Genomic DNA, 25,354 nt, shown 5'->3' with positions numbered 1-25,354 from the left:
GAAAGCGTGTGCACCTTGTATTAAGCTTGGCTTTATGCATCTCCCATGAATGGTCCCTTCCATCAGTCATTACCCCCCTTTCTTCAGGGTATTTATCTTTTCTCACTCTTCCTCTTTTGTTCTTCTTTCTCGCTCTTCATTCAGGTTGATAAGTTGGATGCTTCTGAGTCTTTGAGGAAAGAGGAAGAACAGCTCACAGAGGCACAACCCATTGTCTATGGTAAGACCCTTGTGCTGCCCCTTCATCTAATTTTATATAAATTTTATGTTTTTGTTTTAAAATATTGTCTAAAAAATCATTTTTGCTTTTTTGGTTTGTGTATTTGGTTTGTGTTTAGCTTTAGTTTGGTTTGGTTCTTGTTTTGTTTTGCAATTGATTTGTTTGGTGTTTTTTATGTTTAATGCTAACAAGTATGAATTTTATATTTAATTTACATATATAGTGTAATATTTCACTCAAAAATATCTGTAGTAACCTCAAAATACCAAATATGCACAGTATCACTAGCTACGTTTACATGGACAACTTTTGTTTGTCAGAATGAAATCATTCCGACTGATGAATCCGATTTATAGTGTTTACATGAACGCTAAATAAGATGATGTGTGCGATCATGTCACAAGCTTGAAATTTACTCGGATTTAATCTTTTGACATGCGTGCATTGCGCTACTGAGTTTCCCACGGTTGTTGCATACTAACCATCATCCTTTTCTTCGTTTTACAAACCATACATTTGTACTATACCGTTTTGAACTAAAAACGGAAAACGTATGCGTTTTTTTGGCCATTCGTTTACACGTCAACGGTGTTTTGGGGGCCTGAAAATGGGTTTCAAAGTGCACGTTTTTGAAAAAGATACTGTTATCAAATAAAAACTATAAAAACATGAATTTGTGAAAACGGTGACGTCATGCACATGTGTATTGAGTGTTCAGTCTGTCTTTAGGCATGTAGTATTTCTTTACAAAGTGACATCGCCAACTACTGGCCTGGCATAAATAATACAGCGGTTTTAGTTGTTTTCGCGGATCCGTGTGAACGAGGATCGTTTTGACAACGTTGTTGTCTGAAAAATGTTTTTAGTACATCGTTGTCGTGTAAACATGCCCTTAATATTTATCTATAGCCGCGTTTTCACTGCAGGAACTTTCCCCAGGAGCTAGGGACTTTAGGGTGGTACTCGGTGTGTTTTGACTCAGGTGTGTTCAGGAACTTTCAGGGGTGGGACTTGGACGTTGAACATGCTGATTGGTTGAGTTAATGCAGTATTTTGCATGCAGTAAGAGTTGTTTGCTATTCGACTCAACAGTGTAGTTTAAAAAATACGACAGATGGATCGACAACGAGGTTCAGGCTTTATTAAGGCCAGAACACACCAAGCCGACGCCGACGAACTAGTGGCGACGAAAGCAGACTGCGGGGTTGGCTCACGTCGGCAGCGTCTGTGTCCAAAGTTGCCCTGCCACACCAAACCGACGCTAAACAGCCGACGGCCAAGCAGCACGTCAGTTCTGCGCCTGCGTGAAATGAAATGCTTTTTCGAAACAGCAGGCGGCAGTAGCTCAACAGCCAATCAGAATGATCAGATGGCCCGACGGACCGACGAGCTCCATCGGCGATTCAACATTTCGAATCGGCCGAAAAAAGGCAGACGAGGACCAACTTCAGCCGACGGTGCGGAACACACTGAGAAAACTTAGTCGGCCGATGAAGAAACCGTCTTGGTCGGCTTGGTGTGTTCCTGCCTTTAAGCTTAAATGGGGTGGACAAAATCCACCAGGAACTGGAAAGTCACGCGCAGTTCTACGTCACAGGACTAATCTTCACGGTACTTTAGACCACGATGGCAATACAGACAGCAACAGGTCTGGGGGGAAAAGTTCCTGGGACAAATTGTTCCAGGTAATTTTGGTGGAAACGTGGCTTATTTCAGGTCCCAGAAAGCATTGGTGGGACATAGAGTGCCCCAGGGATGACGCGTTTTTGTAGGCAAAATCCGGAAGCGAGTTAGCATTTAGGACTTCCGGTTCCAACGCCGTCAAGTCTATGGGTTTTTTGAATGGGGTTTTTGTTAAACGCCTGAAATAAGGTCTGTGGTTAACAAAGCCTCTAAATATTTTCACATTTTGATCTATGACATAAAACACACCAGTTATAACCCGCTTGTGATTTTTTTTTTTTTTTTACTTTTACTGTGTCTTAAAATCGGCGGTTGCTAACAAATTGCTAAAAGGGACTACTTCCTTTGGCGGGGACTTTAGACGTCATCATTAAAAACGGGACATTTGGACAGCATTTCTCATGAAAAAGTGGATAAGTGTTCATAACAGCACAGATCATAATCAGCGAGCATGTTTATAAATAAAATTGTTTTCTAAATAAAGTTTGAGGAAGCTTGGTGGTGGTGACGTTGATCCGCGACCATGGTGTGCTGTTTATAGCCTACTGTTAGCCTTTTATATCTGACGACTTTATTTAGGCTTCAAAATCTATAAATGTTGTGTTAACTTGTAAAGATTATCTTGATAGACAAAACGTGTAAGTGTCATAACCCTTTGTTAAACACAGAGCTTATTTTCTCGATTTTCCAAAAGTCTATGGGAAAAATGCATAGGCTTTCGATCGAGGGAACCCGTGCGCCGCTAACTTCCGGGTTGGCCTACAAAAACGCGTCATCCCTGGGGCACTCTATTGTCATGCAGCACTTCACAGACGATAAGTGGAAAGAGATTTTTAGATTGACACAATAGTCATTTATGATACTGTATTCAACAACAACAGCTCGTTCTGTGTCAATGTCATTGCACATGTGCAGATCTTTCCAGTTAAGGTTGTCAATCTGGTTTACATATGCTACAGAACTGATTAGAAAAGGTTTAAACCACCCCTTACCATGTGAATTTTTTTATTCTGACTGTGCTACTAGTCCGATTATTAACGGATTATTAGCGTCCATGTAAACGCAGCTAAAAATGTTGAGTAGTCCAATGTCAAATAATTTACGTTTGCATATCAAACCTTTTAAAGAAGTGGATCAACCTAATGTAGATTGTTTTTGTGATCATGCTCAACCATTTTTCATAGTATTCAATCATTTTTCCCAGGCACACCCCAGCTGATGCTCACTGCAGGCCCCAATGTCGCAGTACCCCCACAGCAGCCTTACGGCTACGGATACCCCACGGCGACTGGCTACGGCCAACCCGCACAGCCAGGCTTCGGCTATGGCATGTAAAGCCCTCCTGCCCACAGCTGTCCATCCATCTCTCCTTAAGTTCCTTACTAGCTTACTGTGGTCTACACACAAGGTTATATAAAGTAAAAAAAAAAAAAAAGTTACACATTTTAAATTATTTTCCTTAAAATGCAATGAAGGACTTCATTTTTATTTGTGTTGTCAAAGAAAATAATCGGACCACTTTTCTTTTTTTTTGTTTGTTTGTTTTTGTTATTTCACATTCCATATATTTAAGGCTACTTATATCACTAGTTTCTTTTTTTGTGAGCTGATTTTTTTAAGGGGGCAATGGGTTGTGTATGTAAATGGAGTGTTGAGAAGAGCAATTAACCTTAAAATATGTCGTGAAGCATCTGATTTGCACTCTGTCGTGAGAGGAAACTAATGTAGAATCTCTTAATTTTGATGTATTGTATGTGAAGAGCTTACACTGTCAGTCTGTTTAATGCATTTCATTATTGTATATTCTGAAAAAGGTTAAAACAATATTTGCATCCATGGGTACATTTAGCTAACACTAAGTAATAATCTGATATTCTACACAAATACGTAGCTGTATGGACATTTTAAGCGCATACAGACATGGATATAGTAAACGATTTTAATCCCTTAGCCTAAACGGGTTTCCCCGATCGACCTCGTAGTTGTTAACATCTCATTCACTCCATGTGTAACAGGTGACCTTTCCTTGTATTGAATACAGTGCTCTTTCTTGTGTGAATCCATTTCCATAAATGAGCAAGGGATACATTGATTCCTCTGACTTCTGTGTTTACTCATCCGATTCTTTGTATTGAGGTTTGTGTGTGCCAGGTGTCGTGCTGTTCTAGCTCACTATTCGGAGTGTACAGAAGAATGAATACACAAATGGATACCAATGCTTGTCCACCTGTAAGATTTGTGTGCGATCTGCAGAGTCAGAAAATAGGGAAATAAATTCAAAGGATTGTGATTATTTTGGTGGCTTGATTGTAAATTGGCAAATATTAAAATGAAACTCATCCGTTCTCCATCATATATCTTGCCACTTTATTTTTCCACAAACACACAGTAGCCATTAAAGAATGTGCAGTAATATATACACACACACTAACAGTCAAAAGTTTGGAAACATTACTGTTTTTAAACGAAGTCTCTTATGCTCATTAAGGCTGCATTTATTTCATAATTAATACAGAAAAAAACAATAATATTATGAAATATTATTACAATTTAAAATTATGGTTTTCTATTTTAATATACTTTAAAATATAATTTATTTCTGTGATGCAAAGCTGAATTTTCAGCATCATTACTCCAGTCTTCAGTGTCACATGATCCTTCAGAAATCATTCCAATATGCTGATTTATTATCAGTGTTGGAAACAGTTGTGCTGCTTAATATTTTTTTGGAACCTGTGATACTTTTTTCAGGATTCATTCATGAATAAAAGGTTAAAAAATATATATATCAGCATTTATTTAAAATAGAAATCTTTTGTAACAATATACACTACTGTTCAAAAGTTTGGGGTCAGCAATTTTTTTCTTTCTTTTTTTATTTTTTGAAAGAAATTAATACTTTTATTCAGCACAGATGTGTTAAATTGATAAAAAGTGATAGTATATATTTTATATTTTGAATAAATGCTGTTCTTTTTAACCTTTTATTCATCAATGAATCCTGAAAAAAGTATCACAGGTTATAAAAAAATATTAAGCAGCACAACTGTTTCCAACATTGATAATAAATCATCATATTAGAATGATTTCTGAAGGATCATGTGACACTGAAGACTGGAGTAATGATGCTGAAAATTCAGCTTTGCATCACAGAAATAAATTATATTTTAAAGTATATTAAAATAGAAAACCATAATTTTAAATTGTAATAATATTTCATAATATTGTTTTTTTTTTTCTGCATTTATTATGAAATAAATGCAGCCTTAATGAGCGTAAGAGACTTCATTCAAAAACATTAAAAATAGTAATGTTTCCAAACTTTTGACTGGTAGTGTATATATATATGTATGAATATGTATGTACATGTATATGTATATATATATTTATAATGTATGTATGTTATGCTGATCAATATAGCAGTCATCATGGAAGAAACAGAAGAAATACTTTATTCGTAGTTAGCCATAATTGATTATTCAGCTGATCATGTGATCTCAACATGGTGGCCCCCATGAAGCGACCCCCCCTCCATGTACACTGTACAGTAAATCGCTTCTTATGGGGCTACTAATGTGAGTGGGACCTTCATCTACATCTTTTTAAACTTATTTTACAAAAGTATTAATTTCTTAAACTTTTTATAATGTGGGAAAATTACTGAGTGCACCTTTAAAAAATTGTGGAACTAGATATTTCTAAAAATGAATACAAACCTGCTTGTTTGCATCAGTCTTTATGAGAGAAGTACGTAAGAAACGTTTAAAAATCAAAATACATTTCATTAGACTCCTATAAATGGTCGACAGTATGGCAGAGAAGATGTTAATCTAATGCACTATCACGATCCCGGAAGCGCTTTTGGTAGCGTAAAAGTCCGACCTTGAAAATCTAAATTGCCTTCTGGGTCATCCTAAAAATATCTTTTCTATTTTTGTCTCATTGGGTAAAACGACATCGACATACTCCGAAGCTGACGGTCAGTATCCTGAATTTAAAAAATAATAATAATAAAAAAAAAGATTCTAGGAAGCTCTTTATAAGAGCATGGTGAAAATAACGTCAAAATAAGCTCGATTAATTTCAGTGTTACTGATAAAATCGAAAATAGACAACAACAGTAAGCATCGTCTTTTATTTTGAAATTCCTGCACTGCTCTACAGCTGAGCATGAGTCATTTCCTGTGGCTGTTGTTGTCGCTTATTGCTGCTGTCAGGACGGAAGAGTGGTGCAGGTATGAATGTGTCCCTTCACTTTACCTTACCTCTGTTATGACACTTTTAACTCTTTTTAGTCTAAAAGTATGTAAACATTACTATGTACTCGTTGCCGAGTCTGAAATAAAATCCAAACAGCGGACTCAAAGCTAACCTAGACAGCTAATTCTTGCCGGTTCATCACCCACATGTGCTTTCTGAAATGCATATAATCTGTAAATGGAATCTGAAAATGATTTTTTGTTTATTTGAGATAACTATTAATTACTAAGCAAGAGCTAAAAATTTCTGTATACTATAACCTTACTGAATGAAGTTCTGGCTTAGTTAGGTTAGCTTCAGTGCTAGTTAAAGGTCCTAGTACAACTTACACAGCTGATCAGAGACCTGTGGTGGAAATAAATGAATATACTAGTACTAGAATACATCATATCCTTCTTTATTTGTCAGTACCACTGACAGTATTGTGATCTTCAGATTATTTTATACATCACATTTATTCTCTTAAGATTAACAGCTAAGCCACTCAAGGCTTTTTGGAGATGAGAAACCACTTCCAAAGTTTGATTTGGGATGGTTGTCTGCCCTCAGCAAACTTACCATGAGCTCACTGAGTAATATTTTCACTGGTGGCATTACAGTGTTTGTTTTGTGTGTACAGGTTTGAACTGTAAACAGTAGTGGGAGATGGCTGCAAATGGAGCAGAATGTGAACAGCCACAGAAAAGACTAGGACCTAAAGACAAGCAGAATGGCAGTTCTACAGGTTTGTTAAGCTGATGTAATCAATTACCTGCTGGCAGACACCATGTAAGCCTCGGCTGAACTGATCAAGGGTCGGAGATAAAAACGTCCCGTGGAGATAAACGGACCTGCCCTCATCACTGATGGATTCATCATTGATCTTAAAGTCCGCATCAAATGAAAAGTCTAAATTTATGTTATGTTTTTCTTCCTGTTGTAATAATCTGTAGTGTTTGTGAACACACTTTTAGACTTGCATGTTGTTTTAAAATATAATAATTAAATTATAGGGATTGTACCCACAGATTCATCTCTGAGAGAGAGAAAGCAGCAGGACAGGGAAGAGCGTCTCTCTTTAGTGTTGTGGAGGAGGCCTTTTATCACACTACAGTATTTCTTCCTAGAAACCCTCGTTACCCTGAAAGAATGGACGTGGAAGTAAGCAATCAAACTTTTATTGTGCACTCATAATTTTAATTTTGAGTGTCTTTTTAGGTAGCTTATGGGATTTACATCTTTGTATGATGAAACTGATTCATATCAATGCTCAACAAATGGAAAAAAGTGATATTTTACAAGTGTCATTCAGATTCTTTGCTTAAAGGTGCCCAAAATGCTTTTTCACAAGATGTAATATAAGTCTAAGGTGTCCCCTGAATGTGTCTGTGAAGTTTCAGCTCAAAATACCCCATAGATTTTTTTAAATAAATTTTTTTAACTGCCTATTTTGGGGCATCATTAACAATGCACTGATTTAGGCAGCGCCGCCCCTTTAATTTGCGTGCTCCCTGCCACATGAGCTGTCGACTGTATTACAGCGCATTTACAAAGTTTACACAGCTAATATAACCCTCAAATGGATCTTTACAAGATGTTCGTCATGCATGCTGTATGCATGCTTCGAATTATGTGAGTAAAGTATTTATTTGGATGTTAACGTTTTATTCTGAGTGAATTTGAGGCTGTCCTCCGTGGCTAACGGCTAATGCTACACTGTTGGAGAGATTTATAAAGAATGAAGTTGTGTTTATGCATTAAAATAGCGACGGCTCTTGTCTCCGTGAATACAGTAATAAACGATGGTAACTTTAACCACATTTAACAGTACATTAGCAACATGCTAACGAAACATTTAGAAAGACAATTTACAAATATCACTAAAAATATCATGATATCATGGATCATGTCAGTTATTATTGCTCCATCTGCCATTTTTTGCTATTGTTCTTGCTTGCTTACCTAGTCTGTTGATTCACCTGTGCAGATCCAGACGTTCTGCCCTTGTCTAATGCCTTTCATAATGTTGGGAACATGGGCTGGCATATGCAAGGATATTGGGGGCGTACACCCCGACTGTTACGTAACAGTCGGTGTTATGTTGAGATTCGCCTGTTCTTCGGAGGTCGTTTAAACAAATGAGATTTATATAAGAAGGAGGAAACAATGGAGTTTGAGACTCAATGTATGTCTTTTCCATGTACTGAACTCTGAACTCTTGTTATTTAACTATGCCAATATAAATTCAATTTTTGAATCTAGGGCACCTTTAAAACAGAACTGAATGCAATATACACTACCATTAAAAACAGTTAGTAGGACTTTTTTAAACTTTATTCAGCAATGATGCTTTAAATTTATTAAAAAGTGACAGTAAAAACATTTAGAATGTTACAAACGATTTTAATTTCAGATACATGCTGTTCTTTTGATTTTTCTATTTATCAAAGAATCCAGAAAAAGTGTCAGTTTCCACAAAACAGTGTAGCAGCATAACTGTTTTCAGCATTTGTAAAAATAAGAAATGATATCAGAATGATTTCTGAAGGATCATACGACATTGAAGACTGGAGTAATGATGCTGAAAATTTACCTTTGACATCATATCAAAATACACAAAAAAATTATAGATTATACAATATTATGTTTTCAACTGTATTTTGATCAAATATATGCAGCTTTGATGAGCATAAGAGACTTCTTTCAAAAACATTAAAATGTCTTAACTTTTGAACGATGAGGTACTTCAAAATATATGATTTATTGTGATTTTTTATTAATTTACTTATCAGATCCATCTCTAATAATGCATTTTACATCAATAATATTAATTTACTAATTTTATTTATTTTATTTTTTATTTTTTGCAGGCTTTGGCAGAGAAGAGGTGTGGTGTTTTTGACCGTAGTCCTTTTTTCACTTTTCTCAATGGCTTACTCAATAGAAGGAGCACATCAGCAGGTGAGCTGAGTATTTGCCAGAATCATGATTTTGTTGCCTTTTTTTTATGATCATTTTTCTTTTAAAAGCTTCTCCAAGGTAGTAATTTAGTGATTATGTTTTGCTCACATGCTCTAATAGAGTAGTAAGCATCTTAGTTACTCTTTAATGTGTTGCGTAATGTGTTTGCCATTGTTTGTAGTATGTACAGTACCTGGAGAAGAAGTTCCTGTGGTGTGCCTACTGGGTAGGCCTGGGTATTTTGTCTTCGGTTGGACTCGGCACTGGATTGCACACGTTCCTCCTGTACTTGGTAAGAGTTTAAACAGTGAACTGAAATGTAGACTTAAAGGGATAGTTCACTAATTCTCTCATCATTTACTCACTCTCAAGTTGTTCCAAACCTGTATGAGCTTCTTTCTTCTCTTGAACACAAAAGAAGATATTTTGAAGACTGTTGGTAACCAGACAGTTGATGGGCCACATTGACTTCCATAGTAGGAAAAAAAAAAATACTATGGAAGTCAATGGCACTGTCAACTGTTTGGTTACCAACAGTCTTCCAAATATCTTCTTTTGTGTTCAACAGAAGAAAGAAGCTCATACAGGTTTGGAACAACTTGAGGGTGAGTAAATGATGACAGAATTTTAATTTTTTAATGAACTATCCCTTTAATTTCTCATTCTAGAGAGCATTTTCTGGATAAAAGTTTGTTCGATTTTCTCAGAAGAAACGAAGTATACTTTTACTGTATATATTTGCCAAAACACACAACATATAAATCAGAGCTAATAAACATTGGGTCTTTGAATACAGGAGCATTGGGTATTCCCCTAGATTAACTGTCAGGGCTCCTCTGTCAAAAGGGAAGAGAATATGTGCTTGAAGTTCCACTGAAGTTTATTAATAGTGTGACAGTGAGAGCATGTGCCTCTCTCTGCTTCTCTGCAGCAAATCTTGTAAGCAGAACCTTTCACCAGTTTCCACTGACTCAGATTGAACTGCTAGACAGTGGTCAGGAGTGTCCACTTCCACTGGCTGTGGTGAAGTCACACCCCTCTTTTGTCACCGGGGAATTCTAGTACTTTGCGCTCAGTTTGTGTGTCTATGGGCGGCATTGTGAAAGAACGGGATGTGAAAGTGCAAATACGCACAATGTTTCACCACCAGACTTTTGTATAAAAATGCGCATTTTTAAAAAATGTTTAAAGTAAAGAATCTAGTAAAAGGGCTGTTAAAGCAAAAGTAAGTTTTAAATTCATTTAAATTGATTTTTTTCACCTTTATACACCTAACATTACTTGAGTAGAGGGTAGACAATATTTTCTAGATAATATTTTAATAATGTACTTTGTCTTTAGTAGAATGACAATATAATAGTGCAGTATTTAATTTTTCAAGCATCTTTATTCCAGTCTTCAGTGTCACATGATCCTTCAGAAATCATTCTAATATGCTGATTTGCTGCTCAAGAAACATTTCTTCTTATCAAAGTTGAGAACCGTTGTGCTGCTTAATATTTTTTAACTAGCACTATATGCAAGAAATTTGGGAGTCGTTTTTTACCCGCCACTTAAATTTGATAAAAAATAAACAGTTGTTAAATTAGAATTTCTTTCTGCTTCTTGATTGCCAAAATCAAATCTTTTCTTTCATTTAGGGACTTGGAAGCCATTATCCATGCATTTATTTCATCAAGACTGGACTACTGTAACACATTGTATTTAGGGGTCGCTCAATCTTGTTTTTCTCGCCTCCAGTTGGTCCAAAATGCCACAGCCAGTTTTTTTTAACACTGACTAGAAGGGAAAGTATTACTCCTGTTTTGGCTAGTTTGCTTTGGCTTCCCATTGAGTATAGAATCCAGTTTAAGGTATTGTTGGTTTAGAAGTCCCTGGTAGGTTCGGCACCAAACTACTTTTCTGATCTTCTCTCTTACCATCAGACCAACAGGCCACTAATATGTGGTTCGATTCCCTCCTAAACGGATCAAAAAATAATAAGCATGAATCAAAAATTTGAAAAACACATGTAAAAATATATTGCACAAACTGAAACAAATAATGCAAAATGATCAGAATGGCAAAGGACGTGGTCACGGATGAAAATATAATAAGCCTGAACAGAAAAACTAAAAGCTCATTTAAAAAAAATACATTAAAAATTATATTGCACAAATCTTAAACTTGTGTTTGTGTTGTAAAAAGTTGTTTTCCTTGCTTTTATTACTCTGTACTAACATTTTCTGCTCGTATTTTACTCTCTTGTACGCTTGTGCTCTTCTTTCCACGTTCTGCTCTTGCTTTGCCAAATGTTGCAGTTTGAATTTCATGTAAATTAGGGCGGGCTTAAGCGTCACTATTGGTCCACTAGTTCTAGAATGTTCAAAAAGTTGAAAAGAACAGTTGAAAAGAACAGCATTAATTTCAAATAGATTGTTTCTCATCAAAAATCTTTTTTTTTTTTAAACATTGTAGCAAAAACGCCTAATGTAACAAATCAATATTTTTTTAATCAAAACTACTTCTCATCTGCATCTAATGATTAAGTTTGGGAAGGGGTCTGCGTCAGGTTTCATTGCCTGGGAAATAAACTCAATTGCACTGAGTAACCAGATAAAACGGTTGCCGTATCAGGCTCTTTGCCGTGACACCGTCGTGAGCTCATTCCTCTGACTGTGACTAACCTATGATGGTCCTGATTGGCTGACATCACCTCTGACTGTAAAGATCCCAACCATCAGAAGAGTAACCTAAGACCACATCAATATTTAGACTGGGTTTGGGTTTAACAGGCTTTTTAGCGCAGATCTTAGATATCCCCTCGCATTCTGTTATAAAACAACGTTTGATGTGACAAAATAAATGTTTCCGTTTCATTTGTTGCATCTGTATAGTATTTCCTATTGGATTATGGTTGATTTGAACGGAGCCATCCACTAAATGGTACCACCTGAGTCATTTTGGCCTCCTTTGGTTAAGAAAGGTTAATCAGAGGTTAAAAATGCTAGACATGGCATATTGTCCAGTCTCTTCTCCTACGTATATTCTCCCACGGATTGACCAACTGTGGGAAGGAATGACATCAATGCCTGTTTTCACTTAGCAAATGAATTGTCATTTTGTAGATTTTGTGGTTTTTCCATCGCACTACATTAAGGTCACAAGCTTTTTGCAGTTGCATCGAATCACACGTACATTTGTGGAAGTCTTACGTACTTGGTCAGCAAACAATTGTTTATTTTACTCGTAAGGTACTATTCTTAGGAATGCATTAAGCTGTGCATGTGACAGCGCTTATGTTCATGCTCACGTGAAGTATTATTTTAGTCTGTAAACATGTGATTGCATCATTTTCTCCAGGGTCCACACATAGCTTCTGTCACCTGGCTGCATATGAATGTGGCTCAGTGAACTTCCCTGAGCCACCCTACCCAGCTCAGATAGTGTGTCCGGAGGAGGAGGTCCTACAGGAGAGCATCTCATTGTGGACCATCATGTCGAAGGTTCGGCTTGAGGCCTGCATGTGGGTGAGTGCTTTCACAATGCAGTCTTGGCCCTATAAGTACTAAAGTTTCTCAGTCCTGCTCTTAGTGTCAGCACACTTGAATCCAGTTAATTGAGCTGTTTGGTTTCAGTAGAGCAGAGTTTGAACTAAAGTCTGCTGGAAGTTGACCTCCTGGAATAGGATTCAGCAGGCCTAAAAAATATACTCCAAACCCTGCATCAAGTACAATATCACTTCTTTAAAAAACAACAACCAAAAAAAAACATGGGTTTTGTTTATATAATATAATATAATATTAAATGTTAAAATAACTTTTTATACATTTAAAAATATATATTTATGTATTAATTCTAGTTTATTTTAATTCTAGTTAGTAATTTTAATATTTCATATTATATTAATATTAAATAATATGATAAAATGTTTGTGTGTGTGTGTGTAATATATATATATATATATATATATATATATATATATATATAAATACAGTACAGTCCAAAAGTTTGGAACCACTAAGATTTTGAATGTTTTTAAAAGAAGTTTCGTCTGCTCACCAAGGCTACATTTATTTAAATTAAAATACAGTAAAAACAGTAATATTGTGAAATATTATTACAATTTAAAATAACTGTTTTCTATTTGAATATATTTGACAAAGTAATTTATTCCTGTGATGCAAAGCTGAATTTTCAGCATCGTTACTCCAGTCTTCAGTGTCACATGATCCTTCAGAAATCATTCTAATATGCTGATCTGCTGCTCAAGAAACATTTAATGTGTACAATTGTACAAAATATTTGTGTACAATATTTTTTTTCAGGATTATTTGATGAATAGAAAGTTCAAAAGAACAGTGTTTATCTGAAATCTAATCTTTTGTAACATTATAAATGTCTTTACTGCCACTTTTGATTGATTTAATGCATCCTTGCTGAATAAAAGTATTAATTTCTTTAATTTCTTTTCAAAAAAATAAAAATAAAAATTCTTACTGACCCCAAACTTTTGAACGGTAGTGTATAATGCTACAGAAGCTTTGTATTTCAGATAAATGCTGTTCTTTTGAACTTTCTATTCATCAAGGAATCCTGAAAAAAAAAAAAAAAAAAAAGTACAAAACTGTTTTCAACATTGAAAATAATCATAAATGTTTATTGAGCAGCAAATCAGCATATTAGAATGATTTCTGAAGGATCATGTGACACTGGAGTAATGATGCTGAAAATTCAGCTTTTCCAACACAGAAATAAATTACATTTTATATTATATTCCAATAGAAAAGTTATTTTAAATTGTAATAATTTTTCACAATATTACTGTTTTTACTGTATTTTTAATTATATAAATGCAATCTTGGTGAGCAGACGAAACTTCTTTTAAAAATATTACAAATCTTACCGATCCCAAACTTTTGAACGGTAGTGTAAATGTATATATTATTTAATTCAATTCAATTCAATTCAATTCAATTCACATTTGTATATTTGTATAGCGCTTTTCACGATACATATCATTTCAAAGCAGCTTTACAGAGAATGCATATCAAAATCACAATTTAAAGAATTCAGTTAGCAAATAATGTAATAATTTAGGCAATTAATTTACAATCACTGTTAGCAGTTTAACTGAATGTAGAAGCAATGAGCTCCTGGAAAAATGAATTACATATTAAAAATAATTAGGATATAGAAATATATATTATATAATTATGTAATTATATAATATATATAATATTCTAATTTTATATATATAAATTCTATTTTTTTGTAATAGATTTATAATATGATATATAATAATTATATAATATAATTGATATAATCTATATGTAGATATAATTATATCTATCTGTCTAAAGCTCACTATGTACTGGGATCAAAGCAGATTTTTAACTGAAGCTTGCATTTTTTTTTTTAACCTTTTAATTATGTCAAAATGGGAAGATCCTCCATGTTTGATCTTCAGAAGTCAGACTTTGATGTTTTGATCCTCTGCTATGACGAACATCTTTTTGGCATAGAAATTCACATTCCAATTTCCAAGCCTGAACTATGATAAGAAGTGAAATTCTTCTGCGTGTATGCGTGTGTTCTCAAAAACCTAGTGTGACCATCACAATGTAATGATGTTTTGTTTGTGAATAATTGCAGAACTCAGATGCTGTTTATGATAAATCACACTTTGCCTTCTTAAGGCTCATAATGTATGACTCTGTCTGTTTCCAGGGTGCGGGCACGGCCATCGGAGAGCTGCCTCCTTACTTCATGGCACGGGCGGCACGGCTGTCTGGAGCAGATCCTGATGATGAAGATTATGAGGAATTTGAGGAGATGCTGGAGCAGGCACAGAGCGCGCAGGTCTGGATTTCATCTCAAAAGCTCATGTCATATACCGGACCCGTGTGTCCAAACTAACAGTTCACCTTCATACAGACAGCAGCTCCCTTTTGATCATCATCAGGAGCACCGGTAGATGTTCAAAGCTTAACTAGCTATTTCCTTCCAGTGGTCATGCCTTTATGAAGCAGACAGTGATGGCCCCCCATGATGCAGCGAGCATACAGTATCCTGTTGGTGGGAGGGGTCCCTGTATCCTATTCCCATGAGTCCCCACTATTGTGGTTCACTTATGCGGGTCACATGATTTCTTGGAAGGGCTCTCCCCTGACTTCCAGTAAACCCTTTGAGCGGCGGGTGACTCAGAGGCAGAGCTTCCCTTTAATCACAGCCTCTTAGTGTCTAAGTGGGACCCCACATGGTCTGCGCCTTCACACAAGACTTTTAATTGGTCATCTTTAATAATGCTGTATCGGACCTCAAGGTCTGGTGATTAATGCCACCCTTTTTTGATATCAGCTTTTTTGCACAGTTGTGGCAAAGTAATTATTTTATATGACTCTTTTTTTAGGCATAATGTTGAGAATGTTTTCGTTGTCTTTGCATTTGCATTAATTTTGTAGAGTAACTGAAAGCCGATTCCAGAAATAGTTCTACTAAAATTATGTAAAATAGTTATTTTTTTAGTAAAAAAAATGTAAATGTATTACATTATTTTTTTGTATTATACTATTTTAACTTATTATAAATATATTATTTATTTTAAATTATTTTATATTATATTTTATTTTATATATATAAGCAAATTTTTTTCTAAACACATATAAAATCCATTTTACAGTATATAACAGTATAAAAAGTTGTACAGATTGTTCATTCCTTGCAGACTAGGATCAGTTTTCCATGTCAAGTTTACATTTTTAAATTGTCAATTTTCTTCCAGGATTTTGCATCAAGAGCCAAGCTTGCAGTGCAAAACATGGTGCAGAAAGTGGGATTTTTTGGAATTCTGGCTTGTGCCTCTGTAAGTTTCTTCTTTTTCAAAATTTTTTTTTTTCTTTATCATTGCTTGTTTTGTAATTGCAGAATTTAAATGGTTCACAGCAGGGGCTTAACTCCTTCACCAAATAACCAAAACTAGCAAGTATACCCCCCAAATATACAATGGTTAATAGAATTATTAATAAATTATATAGGCTACATCGCATGTTCAGAGCTTTTATATGCGGCAAGTTCACGTCTAAACTGGACAGACCAATTATGAGCACATTATGACTGAAGCCCGGTTTATTTACATGAGTGGTGTGCGAATCACTGTATACTGTGTGTGCGCGCTCCAAAAGTGTGATAAGATTTGCGTGAGTCGCTCCTATCATGATGCCGATGATAGAAATGTGAGACCCGTTTGACTTCCGTTTACTACTTTAAAATGCTGTGGAGAAAGTCAAACAGGACCTGAAACAGCCACATAATTTATAAGACTAATGAAAAGAGGAGAAAACATCCTGCTCCATCATACATTAGAAAGCTTTTTAAACCACTCATGACCACCCTTACTAGAATTTAACACATTTTATTGTAGCTATTTATTGTTAAATTTTGACTAACTTGTTGTAGAATTCATAATAATTTAAGTGAATGGATTTTTCACTAAAGATTTATATTACAACTGTGAGCTATGAGGAGCTAACATTGGTCTTACCCGTAATTATAGCCTTAATGTAACAAATGTGACAGTTACTAGAAATTATACTTTTTTTTTTTTTAAAGAAGGGCAAGTGCAACATAGAATCAAGAGCTTTAAAAACTGGACCTTTGTGAATTGTTGACCAAACAATCAGTTTTCTCCCTGTGTAAAATGTGTTCGGTTCTAATGATGACTGATGTTAAAGGTGCCCTAGATTATGTTTTTAAAAGATGTAATATAAGTCTAAGGTGTCGCCTGAATGTGTCTGTGAAGTTTCAGCTTCAGTTTCACCCCATAGATTTTTTTTTATTAATTTTTTTAACTGCCTATTTTGGGGCATCATTATAAACGCGCCTATTTTATGCTGCGGCCCCTTTAAATCCCGTGCTCTCCGCCCACAGAGCTCGCGCTTGCCTTAAACAGTGCCTTAACAAAGTTTACACAGCTAATATAACCCTCAAATGGATCTTTACAAAGTGTTCGTCATGCATGCGGCATGCATGCGTCGGATTATGTGAGTATTGTATACTGTTATATTGTTTACATTTGATTCTGAATGAATTTTAGGCTGTGCTCCGTGGCTAACGGCTAATGCTACACTGTTGGAGAGATTTATAAAGAATGAAGTTGTGTTTATGAATTATACAGACTGCAAGTGTTTAAAAATGAAAATAGCGACGGCTCTTTTGTCTCCGTGAATACAGTAATAACCGATGGTAACTTTAACCACATTTAACAGTACATTAGCAACATGCTAACGAAACATTTAGAAAGACAATTTACAAATATCACTAAAAATATCATGATATCATGGATCATGTCAGATATTATTGCTCCATCTGCCATTTTTCGCTGTTGTTCTTGCTTGCTTACCTAGTCTGATGATTTGGTTGTGCACATCCAGACATTAATACTGGCTGCCCTTGTCTAATGCCTTTTATAATGTTGGGAACATGTGCTGGCATATGCAAATATTGGGGGCGTACACCCCGACTGTTACGTAACAGTTGGTGTTATGTTGAGATTCGCCTGTTCTTCGGAGGTCTTTTAAACAAATGAGATTTATATAAGGAGGAAACAATGGAGTTCGAAACTCAATGTATGTCTTTTCCATGTACTGAACTCTTGTTATTTAACTATGCCAAGATAAATTAAATTTTTCATTCGAGGGCACCTTTAAGAAAAACCTAGCCTTCAGAAATTCTAAGAGACAACAGACTCATTAAGAGCCTGATGAAAGTAGTAGGAAAAAAACTATTTAAGAATATAAGAATATAAGAAAATGTTAAGGAAGCATTTGTTTGACTTCCCATGGCACTTTGAAATTGAACATTTTGTCAAACTGACAAGGTTCCAGATGCTTAAATAATATAAAATACATCATATATTATGTAAACAAGTAATTGTTAACTAGACTATTATTTATCAACCACAAAAGACCATTTTGCAAAAATAAATAAATTAATAAATACCCGCTAACACGGGTTGCACGTCAACTCCACCAATGTTCAAACCAAAACTACGCCCATGTATCCCAGTAGCTTATATAATAAATGTGTTATATAGTTGATGTTCAGGATAGAAAGAGTTTCAAATGTATTTGTCAGTATATTGTCTTTTGGTGCTTACCAATACTTATGCATGTCTGTTTCTCAGATCCCAAATCCCTTGTTTGACCTGGCTGGAATCACCTGTGGTCATTTCCTGATTCCATTTTGGACCTTCTTTGGAGCAACTCTGATTGGAAAGGCCGTTATTAAGATGCACATTCAGGTATACTGAGAGTAAGAAAACAAATGTTAAGCATTTGTGTAAACATGTTTTTGAGTGTGTCATTTCTAAAGAGATGATTCCCATAATTCAGTTGATCGGTGCCATTAGATCATCAAAGTCAGACCTTTGCATGTGCCTCTTTTGAGTTTTGAATGTTGACTCAGCAGCTTCTAGACAGCGGTGCATCTGATGTCTACAGAACTGTTCATGTCATCCAAATGATCAAATCATGAGCGCGAGCGAGTCTGTGATCTCACCGGGTGTCACGTCTCCTCATTTCTCACTGTCTCCTGAAGACCTTATCTGCCCCCCACAAACAGATCTGCTGCACTCGCCGCCTTGAGGATCATGCCGTTGATTCATTGTCTGATAATGTGTATCCACTTTTTGTTTCTCTACAGAAACTATTTGTTATCATAACATTCAGCAAGCACATAGTGGAGCAGATGGTCTCCCTGATCGGGTGAGTAATGACACCACCGTGAGGTGAATATAGACACCCTGTGTAAACAATGGTAAACATTATAGCGAATAAACAAGAACTACATTAATCAAGAACACCTGAAATGATAGTATTTGTGCACCGATGAGTGGCAATTCAAAATGCTTTTTAGACATAAAATACATTTTTGCATGTGAATTAAGAAATTGACTTAAATGATCTATACACTGCTGTTCAAAAGTATTGGTGTCGGTAAGTTTTTTTTTTCTTAAATTAATACTTTTATCTTTGTAGGATTCATTAAAGACATTTATAATATTACAAAAAAATTATATTACAGTTAAGCAGCACAAATGTTTTCAACATTGATAATAGTAAGAAATGTTTCTTGACCAGCAAATCGGCATTTTAGACTGATTTCTGAAGGATCATGTGACTCTGAAGACTGGATTAATGATGCTGACAATTCAGCTTCGCCATCATAGAAATAAATGACATTTTTAAATATATTACAATAGAAGTGTTATGCTAAATTGCAATAAAATTTTTGGAATATTACTGTTTTTACTGTATTACTTTGATCAAATAAATGCAGCCTTGTTGCATACAGTTAAATAAAAAATCTTACCGACCCCAAACTTTTTGAATTAATTGTATAGATAAAGAGTAGTTTCTTTGCCAGTAAGAAACAAATGTCATTGTAACATGCAAATGCACAAGAGGAAACTAAAAAAGGATCTAGCAGAGTTTATTGAACTCTTTCATGAACTGTGGGCAGCTCATTTTAATGCTTGCATGCAAATGCAAGCATAGTCAGATGCTTACCATTGTTTAGTCTGAATCATCTAAAGAATCGCATATGGTTTCTGTTCCTCTATACAGCTATATAGGACATGTGAATGGCTAAATATGTCCAGGTCACATTTTATTCCAAAATAAAGAAAGAAGATCTGTTGCTTTATCATTTAATTTATCTTATTTTAAGACAATGAAGATTTTTTTTTTTTCTATTGTGACATTATTTTTGACATTTAACTACATTATAGCTCAAAAGTAAATCGTTGGGTAAACTCTTTTTCAGTCATTGACAGCATTTTCCATCATGTAGTCTTTAGGGGTTTTTTTAGTGACGTGAAGGCCAAGTATGGTAACCCAGTCTTAATTTGTCCTCTGCATTTAACCCATCCAAGTTAGTGCACACACATTAAGAGTTGTGATTACTGAACACACACACACACACACACACACACACACACACACACACACTGCAAACAGACCCAAAGCAGTGGGCAGCCATTTTGTGCCTTGCTCAGTCATTTCCTGCTGGTATTGAGAATCGAACCCACAACCTTCGGGTTACCGGTCTAATTCTCTAACCATTAGGCAACGACTACCCATTACCCCGCCATTGATGGAATTTTCCCTGATATACTGATGTTGTCCCTGATATACGGTAGGGGGCGCTATTACGCATCTTCTGAAAGAGTACTGAATCTCCTGATCAAAACACAGGCGAAGAAGAAACAAGTGACAGAAGCATTGCTTACGCACATGTAAAATAATGCAAACATTAAACGGCATGTAAATCAAAACCGCCTAACATTACTGAATAAAATGTTGACCCAGGAAGAGGAACGACTGTGAAGCTTTGGGGGTGTTGATGGACTCTATCTAATCAATCTAGGTTTTAAATGTAATTATGAATCTGACCCAGACGTAGTCTTTGACAAAAACATGATTTTTCTTAGCTTTTTGTTCAAAATGTTGCTTTTTTAAATTAAATTTACCCACATTCAAGTGTTGTTTAAAAAAAAATAATGCATGGAGCTAGAAAAAAAAAATGGGTCAGTGACGTCACGTGATGGGTCAATTTTTTTTCCAAAGGCTTTAATAATAATAAAAAAACAAAGATAGGTAAGGTACAACTAGATCTCTTTTATTGAATTCAAAATGTTTTAATTACATTTTGCTACATATAAAGGTATTTTAAAGATTTTGAAGCATCAAAAGGTCATTCAGTTTAACCGTCCAAAGGCCAATACAGCCATTTCATTTGTGATTAAAATATCTTAAAATGTAATAAATGTATAGATTTTTTTGTTCTGGCATGTTTTTATTACATCATATATCAACATAGTGCAAAATGGTATTAAAATTATGTGTAGAAGTCGTTGCTTTGTTATGAGAAAGAATGTTGAAACATTAAATTTCATTGATGTCATTTGGTGTAACCAACATAAAGGGACCATTTTGGATCAAGTCATGTGGTCAATATCATATGACAGGATGTGTGATCATTCAGACACCTGCAAATGACCACAAAGTAACTAACTCTCTCTTAACTATTTGAAAAATTCATGTTTTCACTTGATCATACGCATGTCCCGAAACATCAGGTCATTCGGTACAACCGCGATAAAACATGGAAAATGTTGTAATATTTTAAAAACTTGTAATAAATATAAAATGTTTGATTGTCCTTTTGCTAGCTAGATATCACAGCCTGTTAGCATTTTTTGAAAATATCGTCATTCCGTAAAACCGAAATTTTGGTTAAACCGAATGACTTTTTTGGTGACAAATTTTGTCCATCTTGTAAAACATGACAAAAGCAGTGCTAATTGATTATAAAAACCACATAATCTCATTGTTAACACTTAATAAAACTTCAAAATCAATTATATCTCCATTATGTTTTTTTACACTTTTAAAAACCTTATTCGTCAATGACCCATATAAATATAATAACAGAAGCTTTCTTTTGGTATATTGCATATTCAGATATTCATACAACAAAATATCCTGGCTAGTCATGAAAGTTCTGTGAAAATGATCAAAAATGCTGGTGCTGGCTGGCAACTTTAAAAATTTTCATTAAAATAATGTCAAAAACCTATTATTAAGACTTTATTGCATTATAAGGAATTAAATGTCCTTATTCACTGTTATGTTTTTAGTTTGATTTTAGGGTGAAATGTGACCATGAGATTGATCTTAACACTGTTTGTACCACGTACTGAGGCCACTTATTAGTAAGCCTGAGAAATCTTCACCATTTATGGTGATGTCTGTGTGCAGATAGAGTTTAGATGATGTAGCAGAGTGACTCAAAAGTAGAGATGCGGTCTCCATGTTGGGACTTTGAACGGCACTCAAAAGTACAAATGAAATTACTGTTCATCTTTGAATGAGGCACAACAATTGTAGCTTTATAATGAAGCCACATGGAAAGCACTTCATAATCACGATCTAAGAATGTGGTCAGCATGTTTCGTCACATGGTCTTGGCAAGATCCTTTGAATTTGATGTGCTGCTCAAACTTGAGGTTCTTAATCATCAGCCTGTTTGTGGTGAAGTCATGTGATCGAGACCAGTAACGTTCAGAATTTGTATTGTGGTTCCTTTCAGTAGAATTTCTTTGCTTTTTGATGCAATAAAGACATGATAATTTCACCTTGAACTCTAAAGATGTGTGGTGCAGAAACGTTATAATTGATCCTACATGATGGTTCAGTTTCACTGACATTCAAACCCACCCAAAACTGGGTGGTTCTTCCTACATTGCAGTGATGACACAATATTGAGTCACTTCCTCATTAATTGGTTTAGAACAGTTCCTACTGAAGCCTCTCTGCTATAAGTGAGGGTTCAGAGATCTCGTGCCTCATTGTTCTGGAGGCTTCACTGAAGGAAAGCTGTTGTGCGCTTTAGGAGATCTAGTGGACTTCCTCTCTTGGTAAGACTTTGCTAATCATATCTTAATTTTTTTGGACAGTATTATCCCTGGAGTTGGAGCATCTCTTCAGAAACCTTTTAGGGAGTACTTGGAAGCCCAGAGAGCCAAGCTTCATAATCCAGCTGGTGAAGGAACAGCAGCGGTAATTTTTTTAAAATTGTATTTATTTATTAAATATAGTAATACATTTTTTTTTTTTAAATTCGCATTATTTCTGCATTTTATTTTGTATTTCTTTTCTTTTTTAATTTTGCTTTATTTTAACATGAATGCACAGAAATATTTTCTTAATTTATTGTTATATATATACACACACTCTTTATTTGTATTTTTCTATTTTACTTTATTTTAACATGAACTAGAAGCACAAAAAGATTTTTTTTATTAAAAAAATAAATGTAAAAATATAATAAAAAATATTTTATATGTATATAAAAATATACAAATGTAAATATATATATATATATATATATATATATATATATATATATATATATATATATATATTTGCAGAGTAATTTTTTTAATTTAATTTATTTTAATTTTTAATTATTTAATTTCTCATTCAATTTCTGCATTTTTATTTTTATGTTTAGTCTTTATTTATTTTTGATACAATATAGTTTTAATTTTGACTAGAGGCACAGAAATGTTTTTTTTTTTTCTTCTTTCCCTTAAGACAAATTTAATTTGGCCTCAAAATCTTAAGTGATTCACTTTTTTTTTTTTAAATAATATTTTATTTTCATATACGTTTTTTTTTTTTTTCCCCCTGTGCAGGGTGAAAGCTGGCTCTCGTGGGTATTTGAGAAAGTGGTGCTGGTCATGGTGTGCTATTTTATTCTGTCCATCATTAACTCCATGGCACAGAGCTACGCCAAGCGTCTCCAGCAGAAGAAGTACTCGGAGGAGAAAACAAAATGACGGACTAACAGAAAAGCATCTCACGCTCCTGTTTTGGAACCTACGAAATATTTAAGCTAAAACTGCTACATGAGCACTGATTTATGTGCGCTTCTGTATGTTAATATTCATTCAGATCCCCTTTAGTTACGTGAAGTCCCTCTTCATTTGTCTGTAGTGTGCTCGACTATTTAAAATCAGATTTAACATTTAGAGATTTTTGTCTTAACAGAACCAAGGCAGTCTAGCTAACAGGCTGTGTGGAGTCGTATTTGTTGCAATGCCTTATGCAACATTTGGAGGTCATGCTTCCATTGAAGTGAATACAGTTCTTAATCAATAGATTGACTTATTTAATTTCTAACATACAGGTATGGATGGGCAGGGTCTGTTTTGCGAGGTTTTGTGATTGGAATTTTCAGGGATAGTTTTTTTTAATCAATATTGATGTCATTTTGTATTTCTTTAACTGTTTGAAGAGGATAGCAATATCAACTCAGATCATTGTGGTTTCTAAATAGTTTGCACATCTTGTAAATAATGTTTTGACTATACGCACATGATGTTTATTCTCCGGAGATCTTAAACCAAAATGTCACAAAATAGTGGATGTAACTTTTAACCCAAGAAACAGAAGATGTGATATTTGCATTTGTTTGTGCATTACAACCTTTGACATTTGAACTAAAACCATAAGTTGATCCATACTTTCCTCTTTTCTTATTTTGGGCTGAAATATTTGTGTGGCTAACTATAATTTCTCTCAGAAGTAACATTAAATTGATTAATACATCTGCTGTGTTACATGTGCATTTTACGTTAATCTGTGAATTATTACCCCCCTCTCCCCCCCCCAAAAAACTATGAAATTTTATTTCTTTGGGTTCAGACCAGTGGATGACAAGTTGTAGGATGCAGCCCAAAAGAAGGTATGTGAAAGGCAATGAATCTATCTATCTATCGTTCTATCTCTCTCTCTCTGACAGCTTATGTACTCACTTGTATAAACTTCGAGAAGTAGCATGTTGTCCCATTCTGTCAGGTAGCTTATCAGACTGGTGTTGGCTGTAAGTCATATGTCAACAGCAGTCTAATAGGCTGCCTGAAATTTTGGGCTTAGTCACCATTCACATGTTTTCAGGGCTAAATTTTGTGCCAGGAATGTTGAACTGAAGAATATTTACTACCTGATAAATGTGTCTCCTCCAGTGTGCGATGGGTCTGGGCATTTAATGGATTATTTCCTGGTTTGTGGAGGCAGATATATTGTATGTGAACATTCAAGTACAGCAAAGATTCATCTTTTTATTGTAAACCAACTATATGTGCGTTGTAAGATCAATCACTACTTTTTCTCATTGCATTCAGCTATTTATTTAAGAGAAAGAAATAATGTCAAGACCAGTTAGGCCTATATATTTTCGCAGAAAATGTTTTCAGTTTGTCATAGTTTGCTGCTATACATTTCACAATAACACAATAAAAAGCATTTTTGTACTCAAGTTTAAATGTTTCCCCAGTGATTAAAAAGCACTTTATGTGTGTTATTATTCTTACTGTAGAGTTATTAAGAGATATTTAGTTTGAACCATTAGCAACAAAGCATGACACTTGAATGGGGGCCATTTTTGAACTCTTTCAAATTTAAACGCGTCATTGTATTTATGTTTTTTCTGAGGCTCTTTTGTTGTTTGTTACGGCCGGGTCATTGTTGTAAGATGAATCGTCCATCATTTTACTTTGCACTTGCAGATTCCTTCAGGATTTTTGTGTATTTGGGTCCATCCGTCTCTCCAGCCTCTGCTGTACAGTAGTGTCGACAAACTGTGATGCAGATACACCATCCTTGTCTGATTATGATGTGCGTGACGTTTAAGATTTAAAACCTT

General features: G+C 34.9%; 2 protein-coding genes across 5 annotated transcripts in view; both read left to right on the top strand.

The window, feature by feature from the left end:
• cltcb (clathrin, heavy chain b (Hc)) overlaps positions 1–4,258 on the top strand; it is a 33,617-nt gene extending 29,359 nt beyond the window's left edge. For all 4 annotated transcript variants that reach the window (XM_048160459.1, XM_048160460.1, XM_048160457.1 and 1 more), the window contains 2 exons: positions 145–220; positions 3,108–4,258. In XM_048160459.1, the coding sequence (XP_048016416.1) occupies positions 145–220; positions 3,108–3,238 (207 nt within the window). In that variant the 3' untranslated portion in view covers positions 3,239–4,258. The remainder of the gene's footprint in view (positions 1–144; positions 221–3,107) is intronic.
• A 1,599-nt stretch (positions 4,259–5,857) lies between these two features.
• On the top strand, positions 5,858–24,967 carry vmp1 (vacuole membrane protein 1). The gene is given in 13 exon segments (XM_048160465.1): positions 5,858–5,882; positions 6,783–6,887; positions 7,171–7,303; positions 9,013–9,103; positions 9,285–9,395; positions 12,446–12,467; positions 12,470–12,612; positions 14,813–14,944; positions 15,867–15,947; positions 18,267–18,383; positions 18,785–18,846; positions 22,602–22,704; positions 23,343–24,967. Coding segments are annotated over 12 exon segments (1,218 nt in total). The 5' UTR covers positions 5,858–5,882; positions 6,783–6,808; the 3' UTR covers positions 23,487–24,967.
• The last annotated feature ends 387 nt before the right edge of the window (positions 24,968–25,354 follow it).

Source organism: Megalobrama amblycephala, linkage group LG16, assembly GCF_018812025.1.
Source record: "Megalobrama amblycephala isolate DHTTF-2021 linkage group LG16, ASM1881202v1, whole genome shotgun sequence".
Taxonomy (NCBI): Eukaryota; Metazoa; Chordata; class Actinopteri; order Cypriniformes; family Xenocyprididae; genus Megalobrama; species Megalobrama amblycephala.
Note: the sequence above shows the minus strand (reverse complement) of the source record. Positions and strands in the feature narration are given on the sequence as shown.